The sequence below is a fragment of the Notothenia rossii genome (assembly GCF_949606895.1).
Source record: "Notothenia rossii genome assembly, chromosome: 2".
Taxonomy (NCBI): domain Eukaryota; kingdom Metazoa; phylum Chordata; class Actinopteri; order Perciformes; family Nototheniidae; genus Notothenia; species Notothenia rossii.
In genome coordinates, this window is record NC_136904.1 from 56,942,238 (window position 1) to 56,960,061 (window position 17,824).

At 42.0% G+C, this 17,824-nt stretch overlaps 1 protein-coding gene across 1 annotated transcript in view; it reads left to right on the forward strand.

The window, feature by feature from the left end:
• LOC307028995 (ras-related protein Rab-17-like) overlaps positions 1-17,824 on the forward strand; it is a 37,249-nt gene that overhangs the window by 2,030 nt on the left and 17,395 nt on the right. Inside the window, exons 2-3 of the mRNA XM_079664505.1 lie at positions 4,703-4,854; positions 4,959-5,084. Of these exons, the coding sequence (XP_079520631.1) occupies positions 4,703-4,854; positions 4,959-5,084 (278 nt within the window). The remainder of the gene's footprint in view (positions 1-4,702; positions 4,855-4,958; positions 5,085-17,824) is intronic.

Sequence of the window (17,824 nt, forward strand, 5' to 3'; positions counted from 1 at the left end):
ACTCCACAGTTGCCTACACTCTTTTCGGGTTTGCTAACGGTAGCTACTTTAGCTTGATAGCTAGCCATGGCTCTTTCCCACCCTCGGATGCTATTTCCTGCTCTAACTGTCTCATGTTTGGTTACTCCCCTACCTCCTTTACTGGTACCGATACATGTGTTAAATGTAGTATAGTTGTTAGGTTGGAGGCGGGAATCATAGCCATAGAAGCCCGGCTCCGCATCTTAGAAAATAACTCAGCTACAGTAAAGCCCATGTTAGCCGGTGCGGACCGGCAAAAGGTAGCTCCTCTTAGCCGTCCCCCGGCAACTCCCGAGCAGCAGGGAGAATGGGTGACTGTTCAGAAGGGGCATAACGCGAAACCCGCAGGTCCCCACCAACCCGTTCACGTATCTAACAGATATTCCCCACTCAGCGAGACACCCGCTGAGAAGCCAACTCTGGTTATTGGTAGCTCTATTATGAGACACGTGAATTTAGAGACCGAAGCGTCCACAGTCACATGCATTCCGGGGGCCAGAGCGGGCGACGTTGAGGCGCATCTTAGACTGCTGGCTAAAAATAAACGTAAATACAGTAGGATTGTTATTCACGTCGGTGGTAATGATGTTCGTTTACGCCAATCAGAATGCACCAAACTTAATGTGGCGTCGGTGTGTAGTTATGCTAAAACAATGTCGGACACCGTAATCTTCTCTGGTCCCCTCCCCAATCTGATCAATGATGACATGTATAGCCGCATGTCATCATTTCAGCGCTGGTTGTCTTGGTGGTGCCCAGCAAACAATGTGGGCTTCGTGAATAATTGGACAGCCTTCTGGGGAAAACCTGGTCTGATTAAGAGAGACGGCATTCATCCTACTTTGGAAGGTGCAAATCTCATTTCGGCAAACATTTCAGGGCTCTGTGGACTTAATCCATGACAAACTGGAGTTGAGACCAGGAGGCAGAGTCGCAGTCTTACACGCTTCTCTGCGCTCTCTCCTAGGCAGTCATCCATAGGAATCCCGACCCCAATAAAATACCCAATATTAACGGTGTGTGTGTCTGCCCAAGGACAATTTAAGGTAAAACCTAATAGAGGTGTCATACATAATAACTTAATAAAAGTAAATGTAACAACTACTACAGTGCAACAAAACAGGAAGATTAAATGTGGTCTCTTAAACATAAGATCTCTAGCATCTAAAGCAATACTGGTAAATGATTTAATATCAGATTATAATATTGATATATGCTGTCTCACTGAAACTTGGTTGAGACATGAAGAATATGTCAGCATAAATGAGGCCACTCCACCCAGCCATATCAATACTCATATTGCCCGAGGCACGGGCCGAGGAGGTGGAGTTGCAGCAATCTTTGACTCAAGTTTACTTATCAATACTAAACAAAAATTAAATTATACCTCCTTTGAAAGCCTCATTTTCAGTCTTACGCATCCGACCTGGAAAACTTTGCAGCCAATCTTATTTGTTACAGTGTACCGTGCACCAGGTCCTTATTCAGAATTCTTATCAGAATTCTCTGAGTTTTTATCAGCTTTGGTACTTAAAACAGATAAAGTAATTATCGTAGGTGACTTTAATATTCATGTTGACGATGATAAAAATAGCCTTACTGTTGCATTTAACTCTATATTAGATTCTGTTGGTTTCTGTCAGAGTGTAAATAAACCAACCCACTGCTATAATCACACTCTTGACCTTGTTCTGACTTATGGTATTGAAATTGAGCAACTATTAGTCGAACCGCATAATCCTGCTTTATCCGACCATTTCTTAGTAACTTTTGAAGTACTGTTACTAGACTACAAAGCATTAGCCAAAAGCTCCTGCAGCAGAAACCTATCTGTTAGTGCTATAGCCAAATTTAAGGAAGAGATTCCACCAATACTTAACTCGATAGCATGTCTGCATGTAGGGGAGGAAACTTATACAAAATGTACACCACCCCAAATTGATCATGTTGTTGATAGTGCTACAGATGCGCTGCGAATAAAATTAGACTCTGTTGCTCCTTTGAAAAAGAAGAAAATAAAACAACATAGATTAGCTCCATGGCATAATGCCGAAACCCGCAAAATAAAGCAAAAGTCGAGACAACTTGAAAGGATATGGCGTTCCACTAAACTTGAAGAATCTCGTTTAATTTGGCATATTACTCTCAATGAATATAAGAAAGCACTGCGTAAAGCGAGAGCAGCATACTACTCTTCATTAATAGATGAGAATAAGAATAATGCAAGATTTCTTTTCAGCACTGTAGCCAGGCTGACAGAGAGCCACAGCTCGACTGAGCCTTCTATTCCCATAGCACTCAGTAGTAATGATTTTATGTGCTTTTTTAACGATAAAATTGTTACTCTTAGAAACAAAATCAATGACCTCTTGCCTTTGACCAGTATAGTGTTATCAACAGCTCCCGGAAACGTAAGTTCTAATAATATTACACTAGATAGTAAACTAGAATGCTTTTCAGCCATAAACCTTGAACAATTAAATTCAATGATTCTCTCTTCTAAACCATCAACGTGTATCTTAGACCCGATTCCAACTAAGCTGTTAAAAGAAGTTTTTCCATTAATTAGCACTTCTTTATTAAATATTATGAATATGTCTTTATTATCAGGCTATGTTCCAAAATCATTCAAAGTAGCAGTGATAAAACCGCTTCTTAAAAAGCACAACCTCGATCCAGAGGTTTTAGCCAACTATAGACCTATTTCTAATCTTCCGTTCCTCTCAAAAATTCTTGAGAAAGCAGTCGCAAAACAGCTGTGTGATTACTTAAAAAACTATGATTTATTTGAAGATTTTCAGTCTGGCTTTAGAACACAACATAGCACAGAGACAGCTCTGGTTAAAGTCACAAATGACATTCTAATAGCCTCTGACAAGGGACTTGTCTCTATTCTTGTCTTGCTCGATCTTAGTGCTGCATTTGATACTATCGACCATGATATCCTATTGCAAAGACTAGAGCACTTAGTTGGCATACAGGGAACTGCTTTAGGCTGGTTTAGATCTTATCTATCTGAACGCTCTCAGTTTGTACGTGTCAACGATGAATCTTCCATGCAAACCAAAGTTAGCCATGGAGTGCCACAGGGCTCAGTGCTTGGACCTATTTTGTTCACCCTATATATGCTTCCGTTAGGCAATATTATAAGGAATCATTCTGTAAACTTTCATTGTTATGCGGATGATACTCAACTATATTTATCAATCAAGCCTGATGAAATTAATCATCTAAATAAAATTCAAGACTGCCTCAAGGACTTAAAAACGTGGATGACCTTAAATTTTTTGATGTTAAACACGACCAAAACTGAAGTTATTGTACTTGGCCCGAAGAATCTACGAAACAAATTATCTAAAGATATATTAACTATGGATGGCATTAATTTGGCCTCCAGTGAGACTGTAAGGAATCTTGGTGTTATATTTGATCAGGATTTATCCTTTAACACCCACATAAAATCCATTTCAAGGACCGCCTACTTCCATCTACGTAACATTGCAAAAATCAGGCATATCTTGCCTCAAAACGATGCAGAGAAACTAGTCCATGCATTCGTTACTTCAAGGCTGGATTATTGTAACTCCTTATTATCAGGGTGTACCAAGAAGTCAGTCAAGTCGCTTCAGCTGATTCAAAATGCTGCAGCTCGTGTACTAACCAGAGTTAGGAAAAGGGACCACATTACTCCTGTTCTGGCTGCCTTACACTGGCTCCCTATAGAACACAGGATAGAATTTAAAATTCTTCTTCTCGCCTACAAAGCCCTTAATGGGCAGGCGCCATCTTACCTTAAAGAACTCATTATACCCTATTGTCCTACTAGGGCATTGCGTTCCAAGAATGCAGGGTTGTTGGTTGTTCCTAGAGTCTCTAAAAGTACAATGGGAGCCAGAGCCTTTTCTTATCAAGCTCCACTTTTGTGGAATCAGCTTCCAGTTTGTGTTCGAACGGCAGACACCCTATCCGTTTTTAAGAGTGCGCTTAAGACCTTCCTTTTTGATAAAGCTTATAGTTAGGGCTGATTAGATTCAGCCCCTAGTTTTGCTGATATAGGCTTAGTTTGTCGGGGGACATCTTACTTCTTCCTTCTCTCTGTCTATACCTGTGTACTCTCATGTTCCGATTAACCCAGCTTCTCCAAATTTCTTTCTTTTTGGTGTCTATATACGCCGGGATCCGGAGTCATGGATGATCCTGCGGTCCTGTGTCATGGATTGCGAGTCCTGGATCTTGAGTCGTGGCTGCGGTCCTGGATCATAAGTCCTGGATGGATATCCTCGTGGATTCATCTTCCTATTATACACACATGCATTTCAAAACATTTGGACTACCTATGTTGCAAATGTATTATCTTTTCAATTTACACACGGCATCTATTGCACGTCTGTCCGTCCTGGGAGAGGGATCCCTCCTCTGTTGCTCTCCCTGAGGTTTCTCCCATTTTTCCCTTTAAACTGTGGGGTTTTCTCTGGAAGTTTTTCCTTGTACGATGTGAGGGTCTAAGGACAGAGGGTGTCGTATTGTCATACTGATATTCTGTACAAACTGTGAAGTCCACTGAGACAAATGTAACATTTGTGATATTGGGCTATATAAATAAACATTGATTGATTGATTGATTGAAATTAGTCCCGGATGATGTAATTGTGCTGTCTGTCCCCCCTCCCCTCCCCCTCAGGTGCATACCTCACACAGGTGGTGCATCTGCGTGAAGCCACTCTTCGCTTTGAGATTTGGGACACGGCAGGGGAGGAAAAGTACCACAGTGTCACCCCCCTTTACTACAGAGGAGCCCACGCTGCACTGCTGGTCTATGATATCAGCAAAAGGGTAACGGAACAGACATCTGACCACTAAAATAACTCATCAACTCTCATTGTTTGGGCTGGTGCTCATTAGGTTGTGTATCTTTGTGTGTGTTTGTGTCAATAAAGGACACATTTATCAGAGCTCAAGTGTGGCTCAGAGAGCTGGAGAAGCAGTACTTCTCAGGATCCACCGTCCTGTGGCTGGTGGGCAACAAGGGCGACCTGGAACAGCATCGGCAAGTGTCAGCGCAGGTACACACACGGAATAACTCATTTTATCACAGTCAATCAGTCTATAAAATGCTACCATACACTGAAAAAACTGAAATGTTGACTTTAATTAAATGTATTAACAGATTTCACATAACTGTATTAGGTTAGATGAAAGCAATAACATTAAGTTCAAAGAAAAATATATACATGTTCAACTTAATATTGTTGCTTTCACCTGACATTTTGTTGACATAATACATTTAATTAAGGTCAACGTTTCTGTTTTTTCCTTTTATATTACAATCTATAACATTCATTGTCATGTGTCGTGGACCACATACAGACGGTTGCAATATTGTGCATAAACCTGCAATGTGTAATATCGTTTTGAATTGCTGCTACCCATTTTTTAGACACAGCTGATTGTCATCATTTATATTCTATTACTAATTTGTGCTTTTCTTCTCTACATTTAATAAGTAAACGTACTCTTTATTATTGCATTACTTCTGTGGCTGCCCAAAACGCTTCCATGAGGAGAAACACGCTGCATTTAAGAAAATGATGCAAATATAAAAACCCAAATGTGCCAAAACACATGCAAATGAAGAAACACCTTCACCAACTTGACAACATATGCGCAGCATTTACTAAAAGAAACTAAATGCTGCAGAGAAAAAAACTCAGCAAGTAGAACAAAAACCAGGGGACACTAACAAGTGATACACACAGCTGGGAGTGCTATAGAGAGCCGAAGTCCCTCCCTTGAAACTCCATGGTCGTTTCTCAATGTTGAGTAAAGCTGCTGCAGAGCCACTATTTCAAGTACACTACGTCATCGCGCCGAATGCTGGGCCAACTTCATGCAGTGTGGACAGCTATTCAAAAGGTGTTTCCTTGTATATGCATTGTTTTTTTTTGCATAGTTGCACCATCAGCCACTACATAGTACCCTATTGCATCATCCCATACACTGCCCCTCAGTGGAAAGTCAGTGTAAGTGCATGATACATCTCTCTAACCAAGATGGACGACAGAAAGCCACATGGACCAAGTCACCCATCTATCTTGCCAATCCTTTTATGGAAAGCGTCCCCTGCAGGTATACAAAATGTGGTGACATCAAGTAACAACTAAGGAATCATATAATTCATAAATTATCAAAGTATTGATTTTATGTTTGCAGGAAATCATGATTAACCACCTGTCCACTACAGTGGACGTCATGCATCACTGGCTATATTTCAACTACAATGAATACTGGTACTGCTGCTGCTGTACCCAGGGCCGTCCCTCCCTACAGCTAGATCATGCAGACTGTGTGGGGCCTCACCTTGTGGAGGGGGCCACACCTTGCGGAGGGGGGCCTCATCTGAGGCGCACCTATGCGCTTATGTGGCGCAAATAGGGTGGTGTGGCACGGTTTCGCCGCTGCGAGGCTCCACTAGCACTCATCAAATAACTGTACATGGGGCCTCAAATTGGCCCCTGGCCCTGGTTATTCTTGAAAATACTTCATCTGCAATATCTTTTTGGGCCGTAAATCAATATACTTATGTTATTATAATGTAATTTTAAGTTTGCACATCTTTATTTATCTCTTCAGTTCAAACCCTGAACGCATACTGTCCACCTGAGTGGACATATAAAAATGTCTTTGAAAAAACTAGATTTAAAAAAAATAATAATTCAAATCTTGTTTTTCATGCCCCAAGAGCAATAATAACACTTGGTAAAAAAAACCTGACTGAGGCTTTCATAATTCATGCATGAAAGGGTTAAACCAGTGGTTCTCAAACTTTTTCTGTCATTCCCCACTTTGAACAGGTGGGCCTTTTCAAGCCCCACCTGTTCCTCATCGCTACAATAAAATGGTAGGCCAAGCATAAAATTGTCAAATGTATCGTTCTATAACAGGGGTCTGCAAACTTTTTTAGGATGAGAGCTACTTTCAAAAAATAAAACAAGTCGTGAGCTACTTTTACTCCTCTTTTTTGTTTTTTTTCAGTGTATATATTTAGCACATTTTAACATTATTATATGCTACCTTTAACCTTTGTGTGCTGTTTGGGTCTGTGGGACCCGTTTTCAGTGTTTACCAAAATAAAATGTATGCAATTTAATTATTTTAACCTGCTTTATTTGGTGGTGGACATCACATCCTCTAGGGGGGTCCGGGGGCATGCACCCCCAGGAGGATTTTTTTAAATGTTGAAGTTAAATGCATCAATCTGGTGCACTTTGAGCTACGGCTTCTAAATTAATCGTATTTTAATCGCAATTACGATTTTGGCTTGCAACGGTTATGAAATCAACATAATCGAAATAAAACTATTTTATTTTTTTTAAATAAGTTTTTCAGTTGAATTATACTTAAAGTTCAGGGTAATCAACTGTTAAAAACATACTTTTCAAATTATTTTCTTCAATAAATTGATGTTTTCAAAGTAAATGGTTAATCGTTTTTAATAATCGTGATATCAATTATTGACCCAAATAATCGAGATTATGATTTTTGCCATAATCGAACAGCCCTACTTTGAGCACAACATGAATTTATGGATACAGCTCTCAACACTCAGATGAAAGGGAGCTGTATACTTTTCAATAATCCAAACATCTTTAGAATATGATCACAACAAATCATTTAAACTTGTTTATTCTTATCGTATGTTACCTAGTTAGCATTCTTTCTTTTTATTTATGCATATTTTACTAATCCCTCCCCTTTTAAACTTTTTACTGTCCTATAGTTCACATTGGAATGATTTCTTACTTTATTTTTTACAACTTTATTAAATAGATAAAGGTGTGTGCGCTCTCTCTCTCGCTTTTCTTCCCGACTGCAACGCTGTTGTGTGTGTCTGTTAGAGCGTTTCACGTGTGTATGAGAGATTTTTACCAGTGGCGAGCCTGTCTCTGAGGGCCTAAGATATTCTACAAAATAATCTTTAAAAACATTAAAACTAAATTATATTTTTCTTTATATATTTTTTTAAAATATGTTTTTAGTAATATTTGTCATTAGTTTTACCAAAAAATAACTTGATTAAATTGTTGTTTTGATATTCCACCAGTGTGAAAAAAAAAGAATTTTTTTTTATTTTTTTATTTTGTATTTCGCGACCCACCTATCACATCTCTGCGCCCCACCAGTGGGGCGCGCCCCACACTTTGAGAAACGCTGGGTTAAACAGTCCTTCGGCACCACTCGATGACGTAGTTTACTTGAAATGGTGGCTCTGCAGCAGGTTTACTCGACATTGAGAAACGGCCCTTATTTCGGAAAAGTTATGTATTGAAGTCAATGGCGAGAGAAAAGTTATCTTTCGATCCCGTTTGAATTGTGCCACAAATTACACATATGATGTTTGTCAATTTAAAAGATAATTTTGCAAGTCAAAAAAAAGAAAATTGCCGTAAAACTGTGAAGTAAGACTTTTTTTTGTGTGAAATCGCTCAATGAACTACATCTCTGGTCTCGCACAACACACGTCACCAACATGCCAAAAAGGGATTGACTACCCTCACTATCACCACAATGAAACACGTCCAGAAGAATATCATTCAAAGCTGCCTGCTTCGATTCTCCCTGAACTGCCTGATCTTGTTAATGTTCAATGTTAACCATTTGTGCAGATAACTTGAAGTAGAAAAGATGGCCGATGCTAATGTAGCGTTAGCTTTAGCATTTCTCCCCCGGGCTTAAACGGTGTATTATAGAATGATCACACCGGTGTAACAGTAGGCCTACTCGTCAAAGGGTTCACAAAATATGACTGCTACTCTAACTGTTTAACATTTTGGGTTACTTAATTTTACTACTACTACTAGGCTAATACAAATGACAAGGCTAAGGCTGTAATGCTAACTATCGTGCTTGCTACTAGCTAGGTAGCTAACGTGATCCAGCCAGCCACTCCTGGTCCTTTCATCAGACGGGAACAGGGCCGTGGGAAGTAGGGGTGCTGAGGGTGCTGCAGCACCCCCTGGTGGAGTACAGGGGATCTGCACTTCAAAAAGATATAATAAAAAACAAAACGAATTTTCAGCCTTGATGTAACAACATTCATAATTAAGTAAAGATAACACCCTTTTCAACCCGGTAACATTTTCCATTTGCCCTGTACGATGGGCGCCGTAGTGATGAAAGTGGGGGATGTTGGCTTAGCAGGCGCCCGCAGCTCACAGCCAAAGTGAGAGAGATAGAGAGAGGGGATACCGCGGTACCGGCGGGGATTGTTGTTAGCTTCTGCTGCGCTAACGGATATAAGAAGCTGCTTCTACAATAATGTGGAGAGAGAGTTCTGTCCTGTCAGACTGAGAGGCTCAGTGAGGTGAAGGACTCTGAGGGTTTGGATAGTTCACTTTAGTCTAAGTTATCTCAGTGAGTCTCAAACGTTTTGATCACAATTTATGTAAACAAATATTTCCAAGGCACACCTTTTATAATTATTAGGATAAATAAAAACAGGTTTGAAATCATTCCAATGTATACTATAGGACAGTAAACCAAAAATATTGTTTAAAACTGGAGAGATTTAAAAATATAAAAAAATATAAACACAAATAAAATAAGTTACATTTATTTGTTATTGGCTATGGTAGGTTATTGGAAATGTTCACATACTTATTTGATTAATAAAATGCAAACCGATCTTTTTCATATGGGTGTTTAGAGTTGTACCCTCTAGATCAGTCTCTAGTAATTGAGCGATCAAAGTGCACCAGATTGAAGCATTTGACTTTAAAATGTTAAAAAATCTTCCCGGGGGGTACCCCTGGACCCCCCTAGAGGATTTGAAGTCCACCCCTCCAATTAAAACATGTTATAATACTAAATACATTTGAAGCCTTGTTATATAAGCTGTCCACCATGTCAATATGTTTCTCTTTTTGTAGTGTATTTGTCTTTTGCGGAGGTTTTTCATTGCCAGCTAAAATCTTGCCTATAGGGCAGCACATTGGTCAGAACCAGCCCTGGTGTCATCCCCACAGCACCCCCCATTTGAAACATGTTCCCACGGCTATGGACGGGAAGCAAAATGACGAGCAAGACCCATTGTTAGTATGATTACAACCTGGTACTAAGCACACAGGCATCTTGTTAAAGTTATCTTATCTTAGCTATCTCTTGTATTTAGTGGAGGAAAACAAGTATGACATCTGTTGGGAACACGGCGTGCAAAAGTATACAGGTCGTGCTGCAGCTAGATTTTCCTGTCCTCTGTCAGAAGGTGTTGGCGACGGACGTGCAAGGAAGAATGGCTTTCCACAGGCTGTTCGACTTTAACTACTTTATTGATTGCAGGGTAGTGAATATACATGCAATGGTAATTCAATGGGTGTGTGAATGGGTATGGTATCTGTAACATAAAGATAAACAGGTATGAACAAACATGTAATACAGAGGGACAATGACTAGTGACACCGTTAAACAGCAAACCAGGCAGACAAAGAAATGGCACAATTAGCAGGCCTATGCTGCCCTCTATTGGCCAAAGGCCGCAACAGAATGGCGATTGAAGTGACACGTTATTACTAGGGCTGTCAGTCGATTAAAATATTTAATCGCGATTAATCGCATGATTGTCCATAGTTAATCGCAAATTAATCGCACATTTTTTATCTGTTCTAAATGTACCTTAGAGGAATATTTTTCAAGTTTTTAATACTCTTATCAACATATGAGTGGACAAATATGCTTTATGCAAATGTTTATTATCATTTGAACAATGACAAATATTCTCATGAATATTAAACACAACAACCTCTGAACATTACAAATATTCACCTCAATTCAATCTGGAACCTCTCTCATACAATAATACAATACAAAGTGTGTGTGTGTGTGTGTGTGTGTGTGTGTGTGTGTGTGTGTGTGTGTGTGTGTGTGTGTGTGTGTGTGTGTGTGTGTGTGTGTGTGTGGGTGTGGGTGTGGGTGTGTGTGTGTGTGTGTGTGTGTGTGTGTGTGTGTGTGTGTGTGTGTGTGTGTGTGTGTGTGTGTTGGTCGGATCGTTGGAGCTATGTGCAACTCCAGGCATATGCTCGAACGGGAGCTGCCTGGACGCTGCAATCATGTTGCGCGCACTATCCCTGCTGATGTGCTAACTTTTCCCACAATGTCCCGCTGTCTGGCTACCTGCATAAAGTCAAGCGCTCGGCACAGTTGTTGGCGAAATGTCACTCCTCTGTTTTCATTTATACAGCTCCTTATATCCGTTAGCGCAGCTAGCTAGCACCAGATGCTCTGTCGGGCACATGCGTTAATCGCATTAAAATAATTAGTGGCGTTAATTTTTTTTTGCGTTAACGCGTTATTAACGCATTAACTTGACAGCCCTAGTAATTACATAAAGTAATTAACTATTACAAACAATCACGCATGAACAACATACAGGAATGCACACAATGAAGTCTCTATAATGACCACAATATAAAGAACACTGCATACATTGGCCCCTGCATCAACTTGGCATTACATTGTTCATTATGCAATGTGAGGGAGCGTGCCTGGTGCGGCCGCACCTCGTGCTGTCCCATAGTCAGCATGACAGAAGTTAGCGGCTATTGCTAACTGCCGTCTATTGCAGAGTAAGCTCTGTATTATGAACATTAAACCACCAATAATAAAACTTGGCAAGAATATATGCACTTACATTTTCATGCACGCACACATGTCCACAACACACATATTGAACAACACTCCCGATTGTCCGATCGCTACTGGTGTCCTGGCGATCTTGTTATGACAACAAGTGTACGTTAGTGCAGCACTGTGGTTGACACCATTCGGGCTTATGCTAGGGGGTGCAAGGAATAGTCCAAGTAATGGGGGAGTTTTATACAGCCGCCCCCTAATGTGTGCAGCACATTAGGATCCAGTAAAAATCCCTGTGACTAGGATGTATTATTTTCAGCAGGCATCTCCGGCAGTATGATGAGCTTAGCACCGAACGACGATAGGTGTGCTTTCCTATAGACACGTCTGCCACCCTGATCCTTCCATCAGGGCTTGGCATCACCTGTTTAACCCTGCCTACAGGCCAAAGAGCACGTGGAAGTTGTGCGTCTACAACCATTACCACTTGTCCCACAGGTAAATCCGGAGTGGACTGCTGCCATTTCTGACGCTGCTGCAGGCTTGGGAGGTAACGCTTTGTGAACTGAGTCCAAAACTGGTCTGCGATGACTTGGCTGTGTCTCCATTTACGTCGGCCGAGGAGCTCTCCTGGGCCATATGTTGCCTGAGGCAGAGAGGCATCTCGCCGCCCCATGAGCAGCAGATTTGGAGTAATGGGATCCTCGTCTGCGATGTCAGATGATAAGTAGCCGAGTGGCTTTGAATTAAGGATTCCCTCCAACTCGATGAGGACAGTGAGGAGCACTTCCTCTGACAGGATCTGACCCTTTAAGATCACCTGGGGTGCAGCTTTGACAGATCGAATCTCACGCTCCCAGGTGCCACCGAATTGTGGAGATAGTGGGGAATTGAAGCGGAAAGTGATACTTTGTTCCCCCAGTTGTTCTTGCAGAGACTGTTCCAGAGCAGCAAAAGCCTCTTGCAGCTCCCGGTTTCATCCTCTGAAGTTTGTACCTTGGTCACTTATTATTTCAAAGGGCTTTCCTCGTCGTGAAATGAAGTGACGCAGGGCCATAAGGAAAGAGTCTGTGTCCATGCTGGCCAGCAGGTCCAGGTGAACACATCTGGTAGTGAGGCATTTGAAGATAAGGCCCCAGCGTTTTTCCTGTCGTCTGCCTATTTTGATGCTAAAAGGCCTGAAACAGTCGACACCAGTAGACCAGAATGGCGACTGGTGTAGACGCAGCCTGGCGGCTGGTGCAGACGCAGCCTGGCGGCTGGAAGGTCAGCCGTTTTAGGGACGACAGGGTTTCCACGCCATTTTCTGCATTCCAGGCACTGAGGTTGATGTTTACGAACTGCCTGTCTGCCTTTCAGTATCCAGTACATCCGTCGCAGCTCTGCAAAGACGCACTCTGGGCCCGAATGCAGTAGGCGGTGCTCATAATCCTTTATGATGAGCTGGGTGGTAGAATGATCAGGTGACAGCAAGATGGGGTGGAGAGTGTCAGCTGCTAGATTTTCTGCCCTGCGAAGACGTCCGCCTACTCTGATGAGACTCAGTCTGGCGTCATATTCTGGTGACAGGTTACTCAGCTTGCTGCTTGTCCTCACTTCCTTCCCGGTTTGTAGAGAATTTACCTCTTCCGGATAGCTGTCCAGCTGTGCTTGTCTCAGGAGTTGAACTTCGGTGTATAGGCGCTGTGAGGCTGACATGGATGGGCCGTTGGCTCCGTGTTCAGACTGGTATGTGGTCTGCACCAATTCTGCCCATGTCTGGGGTTGTGCAGTGATAGGCAGAGGGGAAATGTTGACGGCAACGTGAGTGCAGAATGCAGACTTCTTTAACTCACTTTCATCACTAGTTCTCTTTGAAGGCTGAATAGGTCAACATTCCGGTGCCTGTTTGAGGAAGTCAGGGCCTTGGTTCCACTGACTCGGTGCAGAGAGATCCAGGAGTGTCTTTCCCCGGGTCAGATCATCTGCAGGATTGTGTTTTGTGGGCACATACCTCAATTTCTCTGCCTCTCTCAGCTCCTTAGATCGAGGGACTTCTCTTTCAGGCCGAAATGGCAGTACATCTAGCTGCCATAGTCTTTCAACGCGGTATCGCAGGTCTTGAGAGGGAAGAGGGAATGATGAGGTGTGAAGACAGGTGGCTTCAGCGGGCTGATGGAAGAAAGTAGCTGGTCCCTGTATAGCCCAACCAAGCTTTGTTTTTACAGCGACAGGGCTGCCTAGGGGCCCCATCCTGATAGGCGATGTTGGAGTGATAAGCTGTGGGTTGTCTGAGCCTATCAGAAGCATAGGTTGTACACCTTTGAATGCTTTAACTGGAATATTTCCAAGGTGGGCATACTTCTGCTGTAGAAGATCCATTGGGCAGGATTGCTTACCAAGGTCTAGCTCTTAAGCAGTGTAGGCATGGCTGATGTAATGTCTTACCTGAGGGCATCCTGGTGCTGACACATCAAATGACACAGTAGTATTATTCATCCCGCTTCCATTACATTAGTATGCATAAAAAAGTGACAGGTCACACCTCCCCCCATTATGCTAATGAGCTAAGTCCCGCCTCCCCTTTGATCGAGGTGTGAGATCTCAAGTAGGTGTGATATCCCAAATAGGTGTGAGATGCGTCGATAGGAGGGGGGTGATGTGTATTCACAGGTGTGAAAAGCCCCCACTGTTGCGCCTTATGGTGTTTTATTTTATTTTATTTTATTTAACCTTTATTTAACCAGGATAGGTCTCATTGAGATTAAAAATCTCTTTTTCAAGAGAGTCCTGGCCCAAGAATGGTAACAGCACAGTTTCAGACAGTTTTACAGTTACAAACAATTACAAAACGCACAATCACAGCACAGTCATACACCAAGTTTAGCCAAAGCATTTACAGACACAGCGGCCTGCTTCGAGGACAGTTAAAGTTGCTTTGAGTGTTTCTAATGAGACCAGCTCTCTGAGTTTCAGCTCAGTTTGAAGCAGGTTCCAAGCTTGAGGGGCAGCGTAACTGAACGCCCTTTTCCCAAGTTCAGTACGGACCTTTGGTACAGTTAAAAGGAAAAAGTTCTCTGAGCGAAGCCGATAGGATCCAGTGCATTTTTTATTTATGTACATACTTAGATAAGGGGGAAGAGCACCAAGAATAGCCTTATATATAAGGATGTGCCAATGTTTCAGTCTACGCGTGGTCAGGGAAGACCATCCAACACGAGTGTATAGATTGCAGTGGTGCGTCAAGGATCTGAGGTTTGTGATGAATCTCAGTGCACCGTGGTAGACGGTGTCCAGCGAGTGAAGGCACTGAGAAGATGCATTCATATAAATATATATATGGTGTATAATAAAAAATGTTTCAATCACATTAGTATGCATAAAAAGTGACAGGTGGGCCCGCCCCCAAGTGTGTGTGTGTGTGTGTGTTTGTGTGTGTGTGGGTGTGGGGACCTTCACTGATGTCCTCCCAAGGAGGTGTGTGTGTGTGTGTGTGTGTGTGTGTGTGTGTGTGTGTGTGTGTGTGTGTGTGTGTGTGGGGACCTTCACTCCTGAGCTATAGGTGCCTGTGAATCAGTCACAAATGTCTTCACATGGAGATGAAGACTCCTGTCTCTTAACACCCAAGGTCCTGCAGTCGGCTGAGGCTGTAAAAGTATAGAAAAAGCAGGTAGGAGGGGGTTGAGAGGAGACTCTGGGGTGTGAATATATCCAGACCAAAATATGCGGATTCAGAGCTGATCAGAACACAGAAAGGCTGGGAAATTCTTTTTAGTTTTTGTCTGCTATCTACATGTTTGTAATGTGTATGTACTAGGGATGTGCATCTCCATCACTGAGGCCGATGCTATGCGCATCTCGATACGTTGCCACGATACGATACATTAACGATACCTTTGAAACACCAGGCGATGCAATACGATACGATTCACCCCTGTTGCGATACAGTTCGTTACGATTTGATTCAACATTATGCGATTTGGGGCGATACGATGCGATTCAACACGATGCAAAAATAATGATACTTCAATATGGTACGACAGAGGATTTTTGTTTTATTCCTTATATGCAGCAAATCATACATTAACAAAAAAGTGCTTTACATATTTGGTACTGCACATCCCATCATGCCGTTTATTTTTTTTACCTTTAAAAGCTCTCCAGAGTACAATTGTATAACACCTCACAGTTAAACAATGTAAGGATGCATTGCTCATGATTAACAATGTGCAAATAACAGCTACCATAGAGCAATGCCCATACAGCTGCCAGCCTGATGTGCTTAACACTCAGAGGCTAACTCACCAGTGAGCAGAAAGCAGTGGTTTCTATCTGAACAATAAAGAAAACAAATAACCTTTCACAAACAGGTATTTCATAACTGCTTACAGTAAGGAAGACATTTAAATTATTATTGGTCGTCACAGGCTGCTGTAAGCTAAACACCTCTCTCTGACAGAACACCTCACTGAGTGATTTAACTTAATGTCTCACTTTCAGGTTTCTCTTTTCAGCCGCAGACCCCATGTCGCCTCTTTATGTGCGTCGCTAAGTTCCTCGTACTACTTGTGTACTTTAAAGCGGCTCGGCATCGTTAACAATTTGCGAGTGATTTTTCAAGTTGACCGTCTGTAGTAATAGTGCCGCGCACATATACCATCAGGACGTTACTGATGGGGTGCGGCTGCGGAGTGATACTGTGTGTATGCAAGTCCGCATCTAGGACGGATCTATGTATCATGGCTGTAGACCTGTTAAGTAATAAAGATACCTCATACAAAGGTCTACGGATACCTTATTACTCTCCATGACCTGCGGTCAACTATATAGCATAAAGGACTATTACACCGTCTTTCTTGAACAATCCGAAGTGTTGCCAAACGTTTGATTTATAGGTATTTTTCGGTGCGCTGTGTTTCTCTTTCTCCTCAACTTCCGTGTGTGTTGATAACTGAGAATCTCGTTCTCTGTAGTGGCGAAGCAAATATCAAAGATCGTCTCTGCTGAACGTTGACAAGATAAGGGGATTTTATATGAATGAATCGGTTTTTTACCGATGCAAAGACGCTACGCAATCGATGCATCGCGAGTTCAACCCAAACTGTAGCCGATGTGCACTCTTTCAACCGGTGCACTCGCATCTTGAACGTTTATGCCGATGCACTGATGCGAATCGGTGAATCTTAACATCTCTAGTATGTACATATTTTCAATGCCATCTCTCTCTGTTTCTGCTAATGTGTAAAATATACAAAATAACGTTTTATATACTTACTCTCTTGTTAAAAGACGATGAAGTTTGCAGCGTAAGCCAGCCATCAGTGTTCTAGATTTGAAGGCTTTGCATACCTCGAAGTGTGTCTAAAAGTATCTTGGCAAGAAAAAAAAAAAAGCCAAAATTCGCCTAGGCCATTAAAAAGAAACCGAATTGCTGCTAAGAAATAAGTTCAGAAAGCTATGACTCCAGTGGAACACTGTTAGAGTCAAAAGTAACTCTCAATGTATTCAGACAGAGTATGCAGATTGGGGCTGATCAGAACAAAGAAAGCACCTTCCTCGTCAAAAGTTAGTCACACACTCCCTTACTGTCACCCTTACCTCGTCCTATGTCAGGCCTTTTGGTGTGTGTGTGTGTGTGTGTGTGTGTATGTGTGTGTGTGAGCCTGGCCCTGCCCCCTCCTCCCCCCCCTTCCTGCCATGGGAGGTTCTCTCTAAAACACAGTGTCTGTAAAGGTGGGGGGAGACTGTCCTCCCCCCCCTTTCTGCCATCTCTCTCTCTGTTTCTGCTGATGTGTAAAATATACAAAATAACGTTTTATATACTTACTCTCTTGTTAAAAGGTGATGAAGTTTGCAGCGTAAGCCAGCCATCAGTGTTCTAGTTTTAAGGTTTTGCATACCTCAAAGTGTGTCTAAAAGTATCTTGGCAAGAGAAAAAAAGCCAAAATCCGCCTAGGCCATTAAAAAGAAACCGAATTCCACGTTTTACAAATGAACAGACACCAATGCAGACTTGACTACTTGGCAGTTGATTAAAGCAGATGTGTCCTTTTTCATCTCTCAAAGGTTTGGGTCCTGTTCAACACTGGGTACAGAAATATATTGAATATACAGTCATTTGTACGTAAATATTTTTTAAGTTGTAAGCACTTAGAAATATAAATTTGATTGCATTTAAAGTGGCTGTAGACAACTTATC